The sequence below is a fragment of the Narcine bancroftii genome, chromosome 9 (assembly GCF_036971445.1).
Source record: "Narcine bancroftii isolate sNarBan1 chromosome 9, sNarBan1.hap1, whole genome shotgun sequence".
Lineage (NCBI taxonomy): Eukaryota > Metazoa > Chordata > Chondrichthyes > Torpediniformes > Narcinidae > Narcine > Narcine bancroftii.
Window position 1 is genome coordinate 4,976,384 of NC_091477.1, and position 13,209 is coordinate 4,989,592.

General features: G+C 43.1%; 1 protein-coding gene across 4 annotated transcripts in view; it reads left to right on the forward strand.

The window, feature by feature from the left end:
- Positions 1–13,209, forward strand: part of LOC138743149 (protocadherin gamma-A2-like) — a 189,510-nt gene that overhangs the window by 47,905 nt on the left and 128,396 nt on the right. Inside the window, exon 1 of one of the 4 annotated variants that reach the window (XM_069898045.1) lies at positions 5,616–8,459. The exons of the other annotated variants lie outside the window; for them this stretch is intronic. Coding sequence (XP_069754146.1) covers positions 6,015–8,459 — 2,445 coding nt within the window. The 5' untranslated portion in view covers positions 5,616–6,014. Of the gene's footprint in view, positions 1–5,615; positions 8,460–13,209 lie in introns of those variants that run through there. 4 annotated transcript variants of the gene reach the window in all.

A 13,209-nucleotide genomic window follows, 5' to 3' on the forward strand; every position in this document is an offset into this window, starting at 1 on the left:
CGGAGGCAAGTAATTAATGCAATTATTTCAGTGTACTTGAATCCCTTCATAATCAAGAACTTATCTACCCCTGCCTTGGTCTCCTCAGCTGCCTATGGCAACAAATTCCACAAATTTATTACCCTCTGGATAAAGAATTTCCTCTCATCTGTTTTAAAGGGAGGCTTTAGTATTCCAAAGCTATTCTCTTAGCTCCCAGACTCCCCCACCATAGAAAACAACCTCTCAATGTGCACCCTATCCAGCTCTTCTATTACTTCAATCACAGTATCTGCATACTTTTGGAGTTACTCCTTTCAGTATTTGATAGGTTTCAATGAGATTCCCCCCCTCATTCTTCTCAACTCAGGAGATAACAGTTCCAGAGTCATCATGTGATAATTCTTTAATTCCAGGGATAAATCTCGAACCTCCTCCACACCCTCTCTCATGCCATCACATCCTTTCTTTGATAAGGAACCCAAAACTGTTCACAATACACGTGTGGTCTGAGCAATGTCTGGAAAAACCCTCAATTTCCATCCCTGCCTTCATAGTCTTTCTCAAAATGAATTCTAGCATTGTATTTGCCTTCCTTATTGCCGACTCTATCTGAAAGTTAACCTTTGGGGAATCTTCCACAGGACCTCAAAGTCACTCTCTGATTCTGAATTTGTTGTCTATTTAGAAGATAGTCTACACCTTTAGTCCTTTCACCAAAGTGCATGATTATACACATCTCCACACTGTATTCCATCTGCCATTTCCTTGCCCAGTATTCAAATCTGTCTCAGTCCTTCTGAAGACCAAAGCTTCCTCAACATAACCTGCCCTCCTATCTTTGTATAGTCCACAAAGGATTACAATTGAAAAGGAAGTCCAATTTACTCTAAATAAGGGCAACAAAGTGCACTATAATGGGGGTTCATTCTGGAAACTGATGGGTGCAGGGAAGAAACTGCCTTTAAGCATCTTAGCAGCTCATTCCACACTCCCACCACTCTCTGTGTGAAGAGGTCCCCCCTATTGTCCCCTCTTAACCTAGTCCCTGAATGGAGGAGGAAAAAGAGCGAATGTCCAGGATGTGATGGGTCTTTGAGTATGTTGTCTGCTTTTTCTAGGCAGCGAGATATGGATGGAGTCCATAAGAGTGGCATATTTCCATGATATTCTTAGCTGCATTTGCTATTTCTTTCAATCTCGAGCTGTCTGATTCTCATATCACATTGTGATGTATCCATTAATTATGTTTTTAATGGTGCATTTGCTGTAGTTGTTGAGGAACAGAGGGACAAGCTAAACTCCCTTCATCTTCTAAGTAGAATTACATCAATGTAATTTTGTTAAGTACATTCTGAGACTACTGTGTAAAATTAGTCCTGAATAATAAATGACTAAATAATAACTAAATGACAAGACACTGAGGAGTGTGGCAGAACAGAGGGATCTGGGAATACAGATACAAAATTCCCTGAAAGTGGCATCACAGGTAGATGGGGTTGTAAAGAGATCTTTTGGCAGATTGGCCCTCAGGGGGAGCGGGATGTTATGGTAAAATTGTACCAAACATTGGTGAGGCTAAATTTGGAGTAGTGTGTGCAGTTTTGGGTCACCTAACCACAAGAAAGATATCAATGGTAAAGAGTGTAGAGAAGGTTTATTCAGAACTTACCTGGACTTCAGAAACTGAGTTACAGATTAAACAGGTTAGTACTTTGTTCATTCAAGTGTAGAAGAATGAGAGGAGATTTGATAGAGGTATTTAAAATTATGAGGGGTCTAAGCAGAGAAAATGTTGGGTAGGCTTTCTCCACTGAGGTTAAGTGAGATACATCCAGAGGACAAGGGTTAAGGTGAAAGGGGAAAGGTTTAGAGGGGCATTAGGGCAAATTTTTTCACAGAGAGTGGTGGGAGTGTGGAATGAGCTGCCAGCTGAAGTGTTGAATGGCGGCTCAATTTTAACATTTCAGAAGAACTTGGACAGGTACAGAGGGCTACAGTCATTGGTCAGAAGGACTAGTTTGGCAAGGTCTAGAAGGGCCAAAGGGCTTGCATCTGTGCTATGATATTTTTAAAAAAATATTTTATTTAGCAATTTATTAGCCACAACAATAAATACATTTCTTTCAATAAAGAACTTACAAAAATCCCTCCCTCCTTCCTCCTCCCTCCCCTAACCCCCCCAAAAAAAAAAGAAAAGGAGAAAAAAAAGAGGGAAAAACTGGACAATGTCAAGAGTATAATCTATATATCAAAGTCTTTAATGATATAATGATGCTGGAGGTTACCAAGAGATGGTAACTTCAGAGAGTCTGTTAAACCCCATACCCACATTCTGCAAATTATAGGCACCACATATAAAAAAAACCTGATATTTATTTTGTAAATGTGTTGTAATGTTCTATGGTTCAATAGTTCTAATATATTTGTTAAATTCAAATTCATGCTGGATCAGCAAGTTTGTAAATTGCCTATTCAACTTTTGGGCCATTTTTCCTTCAGTTTACATGTAGTTTGAAGTGGAGCTAAGAATATTAAGATTAGAGCTAAGGACAAATGAGAGAGACTTTCCTCTCATGCAATCTGGAGCAAAAGAACTGGAGTAACTCAATGTGCTGAGAACTGGAGTAACTCAATGTGCTGAGAACTGGAGTAACTCAATGTGCTGAGAACTGGAGTAACTCAATGTGCTGAGAACTGGAGTAACTCAATGTGCTGAGAACTGGAGTAACTCAATGTGCTGAGAACTGGAGTAACTCAATGTGCTGACAACTGGAGTAACTCAATGTGCTGACAACTGGAGTAACTCAATGTGCTGAGAACTGGAGTAACTCAATGTGCTGAGCAGCATTAGTGAGAGGATAAGATGCAGCTTAATGTTGAATTCTGCCCTGAAACATTGACCATTATTTTTTTCTGACTGATGCTGCTTGACCAGCAGATTGTATTTGGGTTCAGACATGAAGCAACTTAGAGAATAAAAATATAATACAAGCCAAAGGTATGTGCCATACTTCCAAGAGGAATTCTTAAGACAGTCACTTTATTAACATTGCTTTTTCAAGAAGAGCAATGTCCATTCTTAACATCTCTACCCAGTGACAGTAGATGGGCTGTTATTGAGAATGAAAGTCTGTGTAAGCAGCTCCTGCCATTCACCCACTCAAAACTAAATATTACTGGAATCAGTATCTGTGGAAGGAGAAAATGACTCAACATTTCAGGAAAACCATCAGTCCATTGTTGCGCATGCAAAGAAATTCATGGTGAGAATAAGTCATGCCAGGGACATGACAAGACTGAGTGTGTAAAAACAGAGGTGCCAGCAAAGGAAAATCTTTGAAGAAAGAGGAAATGGCATTTGTTTCAAGAGGAATAGAATACAAGACCAGGGATGTGATGTTGAGGCTATATCAGACACTGTTGAGACTGCACTTTGGACATTGTGAGCAGTTTTGGATTCCTCATTAAACGATGTGCTGACATTGGAAAGGGTTCAGAGGAGGTTCTCAAGGACAATTCAGGGAATGAAAGTGTTATCATATTTGGAATGTTTGACAGCTCATTGGAATTTCCCAGAACGAGGAGGATATTTCATAAAGGCATTTCAAATGTTGAAAAGCATGGACAGAGTCGATAGAGAAAAGTTGCTTCCCATGGTGGGAGAGTCTAGGACAAAACTTCAGGATTGAAGGGCAGCCTCTGAGAAGAGATTCAGAAGAATTTCTTGAGCCAGAGGGTGGTCAATCTGTGCAATTTCTCAAGATAGGCAGTCATAGAGGCCAAGTCGTTGGTGTATTTTAAGGGAGAGATTGATTGCTTTTTGATTAGCCAGGGCATCGAAGGTTAGGGGGAAAAGACTGGGCAGTGGGAAAATGAATGGAATAGCGAAGCAGGCTCGATGGGCTGAATAGCCTACGTCATGGTCTTACATCGACCCGGCGAGCAGGGGGGTGGGGCAACTCCCCTCCCAAATTTGGACAGAACAGTGGGGAAAATTCAGGCAAAGCAGGAAGAAAAAAATCTAAAAGATGAACGGCAGACCCACTGCACCACGTCCCGGTCCTGAGCCCCTTTATACCCGGGGAGCCGTGAATCTGACCTGAAACCCGGGGTCCCGACATGGACTGGGTGGTCCCCTCCAGAAACGGACTCCTTGCTGGAACAGACCCTGCGACTTCCGCGCGCAGACTCCGGGGTGAGCCATCAGGTGACAGGGCGCTCACAGCCCAGCCGCAGGACTGCTGCTCGCAGATGGAATGACTTGCTGCGATCTTGCCCGAGCTCAGTGATGACGTCAGAGGGCCTGCGTTGCATCACTCGGCGCCATTCGTACGGCAACAAGTCTTCCCCCGGATGATGAAGCGGCCTGGGGATGGACGCGAGTCTCAGCCCCGGATGGAGCGGGGTCGGAGCGCCCGGTGTCTGCACCAACAGCTGCTTGGCAGAGGACCGGTGTCCGGCTCAGAGGTGAGATGCAAGGTGGCCCAAGGGCAGTGTGTGCCCTGTGTAAAATGACCCCCTCGCCCCCCCCCCCCAACCAAAGAATCCCCATTCACCCATGTTGATGCAACAGACAAGTTTCAACAGATAGGTAAAATCGAGATTGGAGTAGGGATGCAAGAAAACGTGTCTGTTACAGTCAGTGAGCAAAGTTATTATTGAATAAGAAAGGATGAAGCAAACAGACAGTTGGATTTGAAATGTCTGAAGCATAAGACACAGGCAAATATGTCCCCACAAGTCGACTTCAACATTTAATTGGATATTGACTTCACGACTTGGCTCTTCATACATTTTCCCCTTGCGTCAATTGACTTGTGGATGGATAGTCAATGAATTTGTGGGTGATATTTGACAGTTCTGCAGTTGACCAGTAATTAGATGAACATGCAGTTTGTCGTGTGTGATGGTGTCCACCAAGTTGCAACCCAGCTGTGGTTTGCAATGCTTGCTTTGAATGATTAAAATGAAGTTGGCACCACGTGTTCCTCTGTTGAATTTGCCAACTTCGTTTCGTTTGGATAGATTTTTGAAGCGGACGTGTCCCACTCACACACCTTGGCAATTCATTATCTTATTATCATTGCCAATTTATCACCTGAATCTTATGCTGACGGAAAGGCTTCTGAGAGCAGGCAAAAAAAAAACTTAATATACTACGGCACTATCGTCAACTACAAATATAATTCACCCGATTCTTGCTAGCGAAGCCCTTCTTCTAGCTGTTCACTCCCCTGGAATATCAATCGAGATTCCCGTTGGCTTTCATCGCCGAAAAATTCTTGTTAACCATTGAAATACTGGCATCCAAATGGTTCCGATTATTTTTGTAATTGCGATTAAGTGGTTGGGACAGTTTCCTGGAACTAATCAGTCTTACTTTAACCGACTTAGGCTATAGTTCTATGAAATGGAAATCACAGCACGTCCAATCCCACGTCGAAAGTCAGTCAGATGCATCAAACTTCAGCATCGACGAGTTCACCAATGAATGAAAGAGAATTAGCTGGAAGAATGTGCCACTCAGAATAACGTTTTGGAGAGTTGGGTCTTCGCCCTTGTTGCCCGGGGTCTGTGGAACATCAGCTGCGGATATGATTTGCAGTTGTCTTGAAAGCTGGAGTTTGCAACCCTTTGAACGACAGGAGAGTCTGGGAATTCAATGCACACACTCCTTTTGACCACGACTGAAGCTGCTTGCCAAAATGACCACTTCCTTCTGCACCGTTGACGCAGCCCGCTTGAACCAGCACACTGTGCAATTATTGGGCGAGACTCTTTGTGTCGCTGTGTACCAATGAGGCACTCAAAGGCAGCCACTGATCCATCACTCCTCCCCTCGCACGGCGAAGAACCGGAAAGAAAGAAAAGCCGAGATTTAGTGTTTACCATTCGCGTTTAACAGCCATGTTTTCCCACGCGACCCTCCTCAAGGACTAGAAGATTTTCGATCTTACAGGTGGTTGGCGCGATCCCTCCGTGTGGATTCCCGCAGCCAGCGCTCCGAATGCGAGGACTAATTCGGACAGAGAATGCTAACGTGGTCTTTTCTTTTCCTGTTTTGTGTCTGCAAGGAGGTCTCTGGACAGATCCGTTATTCCATTCACGAAGAGTTAGAGCGCGGGGCCTGTGTTGGGAATGTCGCCAAGGATTTGGGTTTAGATGCGGAGGCTTTAGCCAATCGCACCCCCCGCATCATGTCCGAGAGCAGTGAGCAGTATTTTACCGTGAACCCGCAGAACGGGAATCTGTGTGTGAACGTTCCCATCGACCGAGAGAAACTGTGCGGACAGAGCCAGCCGTGCGTCCTGAGTCCTGAGATTATGCTGGATGACCCCGTGGAGTTGCACAGCGCCGAAGTGGAGATCTGGGATATCAATGACCATTCTCCCAGTTTCTCGAATCAGGAGCTCCGCTTGGAGATCGTGGAGTCGGTCGCACCGGGGACCAGCTTCCTGCTCCCGAGCGCGCACGACCCCGACGTGGGAAGCCACTCCATCAGCACTTACCATCTGAACGCCAATGGACATTTCGCTTTAGAGGTCAAGAACAGCAGCGATGGCAGCAGAACCGCAGTCTTGGTGCTGACCAAGTCGTTGGACAGGGAGGAGCAGGCAACTCATCGATTGCTTCTGACAGCCATTGACGGCGGGACCCCAGTGAGATCAGGCACGGCTAAAATCCACATCAATGTCATTGACGTGGACGACAACTGGCCGGTATTCGACCAACCCGTGTACAAGGTCAAGTTACCAGAGAACGTGCCAGTCGGGACCTTAGTGATCAAACTGAACGCCAGTGATGTGGACGAGGGTTCTCATGGGGACATCAGCTATTTCTTCAGTAACAGTAACCCGTCTCGGGTGCGTGACCTCTTCCTTCTGGGCGCTAAGACGGGAGAGATGAGAATAAAGGGAAGAATGGATTTCGAGGAAAGCAGCTTCTACGAGATAAACGTGGAAGCAAAGGACAGTGTTCACTTTACGCTTTGCAAAGTTAGGGTGGAAATCAGCGACGTGAATGATAATGCCCCGGAGTTAACGTTATTGTCTGTAACGAGCCCAATTCGGGAGGACGAGCCAATCGGCACTTTTGTCGCCTTGATGCGGGTGACGGATCGAGATTCCGCAGAGAACGGGCGGACTCGGTGTCACATTCCGATGGACCTACCGTTTGATCTCAAAAGTTCCAAAAAGAACACCTACACGCTCGTCACCAGTCGTCCCCTGGACCGCGAGCTGGCTGCTCAGTATACGATTGACATCGTCTGCACTGATTCTGGGACTCCACGGCTCTCCGCCAATAAAACCATCCTGCTTCACATCTCGGACGTGAATGACAATGCACCACGTTTTGCTCAGGGCTCATCGACCGTCTATGTGCCCGAGAACAACCCCGCGGGTGCTTCCATCGGTTCTGTTTCCGCTCTCGACCCTGACCAGTCCAAGAATTCACATGTGACCTACTCCATCCTCAACAGCCAAATTCAGAATGTGCCTGCCTCCGCCTACATTTCAATTAACCCAGACACGGGAGTGATCTATTCCCAACGCTCTTTTGATTATGAGGAAGTAAAGAACTTTCAAGTGCTGGTTCAGGCCCGAGATGCTGGATCCCCCACACTGGATGGCAATGTGACCCTCAAAGTCATCATCCTGGATCAGAACGATCATGCTCCCCAAGTTGTATCTCCCCTGACCAAGAACAATTCTGAAGTAAGGCTGCCTCTCTCTGCTGACCCAGGTTCTCTTGTCACTAAAGTGGTGGCTGTAGATGCAGATTCTGGCCAAAATGCTCGACTATCCTATCAGTTACTCCAAGCCACTGATTTGGGCCTCTTTATAGTGGCACCCAGTTCTGGAGAAATCAGGACTGCTCGCCCTATTGTGGAAAAAGATGATAATAGGCATAGACTGGTTGTTGTGGTGAGAGACAATGGTCACCCACCCCTCTCCACTACCGTCACCATCAACCTACTGATTACAGACGACGCTATGGAAACTCACAGAGACCAAACTACACAGCCCCGGGACACCCACCATGGTCCCAATTTAGCTTTTTATTTAATCATCACTTTGGCATCGACCTCCTCCATTCTTCTTGTGGTCCTGATAGTCCTCATTGTGACCATGTGTCATTCGGATGGAAGAGGATCTTCTTGCTGTGAATCTTCCCCTTCATGCTGCAATTTAAGACGGTGGGATAGGAATGACACTTTCCCAAACCCCCATGTGTATCTTCAAACTGTCCCAGATTATAAAGGAAGTCCTCATTTTGTGGAGTTAGTTGGGAATGGGTCACTCTCTCGAACGTACTCTTACAAAGTTCGACCAAATCAGTTATCAAATAAGGGCGATTTCCTCTTTTTAGCACCATACAATGCAACAACATTGCAAAATGATGCAGGAAATACTGACAGCCTTCTGGCGGAATGGAGAAGAGGGCTAACAAATGAATGGAAAAACTTATCAAGTGAGGTGAGTGGAAGAAACGTCTTATTTATACTTGTGCCATTTGAAATGAAAAGAGTACTAGAATAATCTCAAGGACATTTTGAAAGTCTCCAAAATAAGTAGCAATGACAGACCATTATAATCTTGGTTAGTAAGCTAAATACCACATCAAATTGGAATCAAAAATTAGAATATATATTTTATTCTATGCATGATTCTCTATTCACATCACACCAGAATTATGGCGGAAGCAGAGGTGTACAGCATTTTGCAGTGAAACTGCTTTTTCAATTTGGATGTACCCTGAGGCATTCATTGTTCATTTTAACCAAGCATTAAACCATTTTTCTAATCTCGTTACAATCTATTTGTTTCAATAGCATAGAACAAAAATGATACTGGAGTTATTAGAACATTCCAGACACCTCTTAATGCGATAAATAAACAGGAGACATCACGTCAGTTTAAGGATTCTACAATTTTATGTCAACTACCGAAGATTAAAAATTGCTATGGAGAGAAGACCAGAAAATAAATGTTACAAATTATTAGTTTTTTATTTAATCATCACTTTGGCATCAACCTCCTCCATTCTTCTTGTGGTTCCTGTGACCATGTGTCATTCTGATGGAAGAGGATCTTCTTGCTGTGAATCTTCCCCTTCACAGGAGAAGAAGTGGAATGATCTTATTCCATGCTGTTTTATTTTTGTGATTTTTTTTCACGCGAAATCTTCATCCATTGTGGAGATGTAGAGATGCAGGAACCAGATTGTGTGAAAGTAATTTGAGTTAAAATTCCAAGTCTGCATCAAATCAGTGGTTTTATAAAATGACACACAGCTTGTTAGGTTTTTTCAAGTTGTGGACTTCAGAATGACACTGTCAAACAGCTCTAATTCCATAGAGCCATATAACGCTTGGTCAGTCATAGCTATCCTTTGGGGTCAAGGATGATGGGCCATTCCATTTTCAACAGAGCAAAGAAGCCTGTGCGTGTATTTCTTTAATGTGTACTCAATGTTGCACTTCAAGAAGCACATGATATTTCACAAATCAACCAACTAATTCCAAAGGAATGGAAACTATGATGATTGGAGATGATGGATTTGTTGCAGCCTTCATCCGCCTTCATAGCCGTTGAGGTCAAAGTAACTTTGTCCACCTGTTCCACTGTTGAACAGCATAGAACAACCATACAATGCTACAGCACAGAAAATAGGCCATTTGGCCCCTCTAGCCTGTGCCAACAATCATTTCCCTAGTCCCACTGACCTGCTCCCATTCCTTAACCCTCCTGACTTCTCCCATCCAGTTCCCTATCCAATTTGTTCTTCAAACACACGCTCGAACCTGCATTCATCACACCAGATGGCAGCTCATTCCACACCACCACCACCACTCTCTGAGTGAAGAACTTCCCCCTAATATTTCCCATAAACCTTTCCCCCTTCATCTTAAAAGTATGTCCTCCTGTATTTATCTCCCCAAATCTAAGTGGACAAAGCCTATTCACATCCAGTCTGTCTATACCTCTCATAATCTTGTAAACCTCCATCAAATCTCCCTTCATTCTTCTTTGTGCCAAAACATAGAGTCATAAATGGTTTAATCTTTCCCTTTAACTCAACTCCTGAAGACCTGCAACATCCTAGTAAATCTCCTCTGCACTCTTTCAATCTTATTGATATTCTTCCTGTAGTTAGGCATGCAGAACTGCACACAATATTCCAAATTTGGCCTTACCAATGTCTTAAACAACTTGAACATATCATCCCAACTCCTATATTTAATACTTTGACTTATAAAAACTAAGATACCAAAAGTGTTCTTTACAACCCTGTCCACATACGACACCACCTTCAGGGAATAATGCATTTGTATTTCCAGGTCTCTCTGCTCCTCTGCACTCCTTATAGCCCTATCATTAACTGTATATCTCCTACCTTGGTTTGCCCTTCAAAAATGCATCACCTCACACTTGCCTGCATTAAACTCCATCTACCATTTTTGGCCCATTTGCCTAGCTGGTCCAGATCCCTATGCAAGTTTTGAAAATCTTCATCCCTCTCCAGAACTCCTCCTATCTTCATGTCATCTGCAAACTTGCTGATCCAATTCACCACATTATCATCCAGATCATTGATATAGACAACAAACAACATTGGTCCCACACAGATCCCTGAGGCTCACCACTGGTCACAGGCCTCCAATCTGAGAAGCACTACTACCCTCTGCCTTCTCCTACACAGCCAATTTTTAATCCAATTTACAACCTATCCTTGAATATCCAGTGTCTGAACCTTCTGAACTAACCTCCCATCTAGGACCTTGTTAAAGGCTTTACTAAGTTCATGCAGACAACATCCTGAGCCCTTCCCTCATCCTGGTAACCTAATCGAAAAGCTCCACAAGATTCATTAAGCACGGTCTAGCACACACAAAGCCATGCTGACTCTCCTTACTCAGCCCATGACTTACCAAATACCTATATCTCCTGTCCCTCAGAACTCCCTCTAATAAAAAACCCACCACTGACGTCAGGCTCACCAGCCTATAATTATCTTGTTTATTTTTGGAGCCCTTTTTAAACAAAGGGACAACATGTGCTACCCTCAATCCTCTGGCACCTCATCCGTGGCCAAAGACATTTTGAAAATATCAGCCAGGGCCCCGGAATAGTCTACATTAGTTTCCCTCAATGTCCAAGGGAATATCATAACTGACCCAGGTGATTTATCTACTTTATTCACTGTAAGGCAACAACCACCTCTTCCTCCTTAATTTCCATCTGCTCCATGACTCTTCTGTGTTTCCCTTCCTCCCTCATGCACTATACCAGTTTCCTGAGTAAATACTGATGCAAAAAAAAGATTAAAATCTCCCCCATTGCGTGAGGTTCCACACGTAGTTGACCCCTCTGATCCTCTAGAAGACCAATTTTGTCCCTTACTAACCTTTTACTCTTAATATTCTTATAGAACCCTTTCAGGTTTACCTTCATATTATCTGTCAGAGCAACCCCATGACTTCATTTTGCATTCCTGATTTCTTTCTTGAATATTTTCTTGCTTTTTTTGTACTCTTCAAGTACCTCATTAGCTCTTTGTCGCCTATACTTGCTATACATCTCCCTCTTTTTCTTAACCAGATTGCCAAATTCCCTTGAGAAACAGGGTTTGTTATGCTTGGTAACTTTGCCTTTAATCCTAACAGCACATGCAAATTCTGCATTCTCAAAATTTCTCCCTTGAAGGCCTTCCACTTTACCTATCACACCCTTGCCATAAAACCTATCCCATTGAAACTTCCCAGGTCCTTTCTCATTTCCGCAAAATTTGCCTTCCTCTAATTTAGAATCCCAATATGAGGACCAGACATAGATTGTAAAACCATATGAAAATGTCTCGCTTCTTGCCTTGATTTGGAGCCAGGCAATAAAAATACGTTATGGTGTTCTGCATTCAATACAATAGTTTCATATCTTTGTGTCTGTTGAAACTTTGGAAGCAATATAAATTCATCGTGATATTTCACATTTCTGCCTGTGGCCGTGATATCATCTTGAACTGCTGCTTGCTTGTTTGTCATTTGATAAATGAACAAATAACAAAGAAAAGTGGATGCTGGGGCCTTTTGTTTCCAATTCTTTGTGGAAGACCTGCCTGCAACATTACTCAGCTGTTCTTGTAAATGCAGAGCAACAGGCTCACCTGCTTCCGAGAAGGAATTCCGACAGGCAGCATTACATTACTACATAATTATTGGGATTGCAATAGTGATATGAAGGTAGAAAGATTCAGAAAATGATAAGTAGATCTACCAGGTTATGCAAAATAAAATATAAAAACTGCTGATATATGGTATATGAATAACTCCTCGGAATTCCCAGTCCTGCTCCACAAAACATTTCCACGGAATCTTCAGCACTGATCCCTCAAACTTGTCCTCAGCTTCATTCTTTTCTTGTAATAGAGTTCAATTGGGTGCATTCGAAAGAAACCCAATGATAGTAAGGATTTGCTGTGCCAAATTCAAATGTATTCCTGGAACTTGCATTTGTTCTGAGAAGTAGGAAGTCTTTATTTCTCAGTGGAGGCTAAATTAGCATTAAGGATAAATGTTTTCTGAGAGATGGAAGGCAGAGAATAGCAGTAGATGATTTTTTTCCCCCCAAACTGGGTTGTTCACAGGGATCCCCAAGCAACATTTATGGATTCATCAGTTGTTCATTTACATTGAAAGCAATATTTTCACCAAAACAGTTGTTAATGAAGAGGATAATAGCAGATTTAAGGAACATTTCAATGGGGAACAAGCATAATGTGCATGAAGAGGTAGAATTTGGAAAGAAAAAGAATAACATAAAATGTACAATTTTTAAAATGTAACTGAACAGAGACACTTTCATGTCCACATCAACAAGTCCTTTAAAGGGCGGAGAGCAAGTTGATAAGGTGATTGAATAGAACATTTATTACTTGTGTTTCTTAAGAAACAGATAAGACGTAAAAAATTGTGCTGGAACTTTCTAATTGCCAGGTAGACTGAAGTGTTCCCAGCACAACACTAATAGAAATATCCCTGCTGGAACCCCCCACAATTTCTTCCCTATCTTTCCACAGTGTCTAAAGATACATCTGGTCAAGCCCTCTGGATTTATCCACCTTTAAAACTCTTAATATCTCCTCTTTCCTAACATGATATGTTCCAAGATATAACTGCTCAATTCTTTAATTTCCATGAACCTTTCCATAATAAATTCCAATGAGAAA